Source organism: Otolemur garnettii, unplaced genomic scaffold (assembly GCF_000181295.1).
Source record: "Otolemur garnettii isolate 467f Iridium unplaced genomic scaffold, OtoGar3 scaffold00022, whole genome shotgun sequence".
NCBI lineage: Eukaryota > Metazoa > Chordata > Mammalia > Primates > Galagidae > Otolemur > Otolemur garnettii.
In genome coordinates this window covers 23,072,448-23,074,519 of record NW_003852417.1, presented here as the reverse complement: position 1 = coordinate 23,074,519, position 2,072 = coordinate 23,072,448, and the positions used below count along the sequence as shown (strand labels likewise).

General features: G+C 33.9%; 1 protein-coding gene across 1 annotated transcript in view; it reads right to left on the bottom strand.

Annotated features, from left to right (window-relative positions):
* The window catches only part of BIRC6 (baculoviral IAP repeat containing 6), a 271,529-nt gene that overhangs the window by 89,359 nt on the left and 180,098 nt on the right, over positions 1–2,072 (bottom strand). Inside the window, exon 60 of the mRNA XM_023511826.1 lies at positions 563–759. Coding sequence (XP_023367594.1) covers positions 563–759 — 197 coding nt within the window. The remainder of the gene's footprint in view (positions 1–562; positions 760–2,072) is intronic.

Below are 2,072 nucleotides of genomic sequence, written 5' to 3'. Positions count from 1 at the left end.
TTTCACGTATGTATTATAGCGGCACCCCACTTCCAGGTACACCAATCAAGATAGTAAACCATAATGAATACTGAATTAGAAAAATCATTTTCACTGAGCAATGATGATCTTGAGAATGTTGGTATCTTTTCTGCTTCACACTTTTGACTATGTCATTACCTCTGATTTACTATTATTCTTATTTTTCTCTGCTAAACATTTTTCCTTAACAGAGAAAAATAAGAATAATAGTAAATCAAAATATAGTAAATCTTTTGAACAGTAGGCAAGCAATAACCCCTTCCTAAATAGGTATTATTATGGGCTGAATTGCCCACTAAAAGATATGTTCAAGTCCTAATCCCTAATACCTGTGAGTGTATTAGAAATAGTGTCTTTGGAGATAAAACCAAGGCAAGATGAAGAAATATTGGCGTGGGGAGCCCTAAGTCAAAGAAGAAAGATGCAGACACAGATTCACACAGGGAAGATGGCTTGTAAGTGTAGGCAGAAAGTCAAGAAAAACCCAGAGCACAGGAGGGCTTTCTTGAATGACACAGTAAATTAGAAAATACTTTCTTACCTGCTGAATTACTTCTGGATATAGCATGGGTAGTCTTTCTGCAATAAGAGCCAGTCCACCCATTCCTGCAAAAACTTGTAATGGTGACTGAATAGGACAGGTTTCCAGTAAAGACTCATCCAATATCCCATCCATGGACTCATCACTTGGAGTGAAAGCCTCATCTTCTGGACAGCTACCAAGTATATCTCCATGTTCTAGATAATAAATTACAAATAAATGAGCAGGAAAGAAAGTATCTATTTTTTAAATACTCTTCTCATTTACAAAAGTAGATATTGTTGCCTTCTCCCTACTCATCAAAAGAACATAAAAACATCTTCAGTTATTCAAATATAGCTGTATAAAGGCTAAATGCTACAATGACCTTTAAGTGACTTCTGACATTGCCCTCTATAATCTGTTACTCAAATTATGGTCCACTGACCAGAGCATGTCCATTGTCTGACAGCTCGCTTGAAATGTAGAATCTCAGGTCTCACTACATTTCAAGGTAATTATGTAGTAATTTCTAAGATTATTTAAGTTTAGAAAGCACGGTCCCTTAGGGCATAGTTCTAAGTTACATTTTATGTTATTAAAATATGTAAGTCTTCAAAAGAACTCGTAGCAAATAATATATTATACTTAAGCTCTCAGGTATACAATTAAGAAAAACTGAGTAATTTTCTGACTGACAACTAAATATATATAGCATACTGGTTTAACTTTAAATTACTCACTGATGAAAACCAAAAGGTTAGTATGTTCAACACATAACCCCAATTTATAAACATTAAAAAAAGATGATCCTGCTGTAAAACTGGGCAAAGAAAATGTACTAGAATTTACAAATATAAAATGCAAATAGCTAAAAAACTGAACTTTAATCATGAGGAATATCAAAAGTTTAAGTTGAAAAAAAGGTTTAAATAAGTTGATAATAGATTCACAGGATGAAAATTCATTCTTTAAATAGTATTTATAACAGTAAAATATCAGAACAATCAATAAGTTTCAATGACTGGGAAATAGAACAAATAAATTGTTATATCCATATGAAAATATAACCAATCAAAAATACACATTTAACAGCCAAGAATGGAAAAACAAAGATCACATGCACTCCACACTAAACTGGAGCTGGTTCATCAGCACCCAAATGCTCATATGTAAGCAAATCTCACTGAAATGCAAGTATGGGGGGGGGAGGGAATGGGGAGATCCCCAACCAACAGGTTCACTGCACACTCTAGAGGAAAGACACACCTATAACTCTGACTTTAAATATATAAAAGCAAATTATGTGACCAAAACATTATGTATCCCCACAATATTCTGGAAAAAAAAAAGTAGAAAAATGAAGTCCCAGAGAAGAAGTAATAAACTTTTATTTTCTCCTGAAGGGGGGAAATACTTTAAAAGAACATATAAATGAAAAATTAAAAGACAGGACAGGCATGGAAGCTCATGGCTGTAATCCCAACACTTTAGGAGGCCAAGAGGGGGAAGATCATTTGAGGCTAGGAAT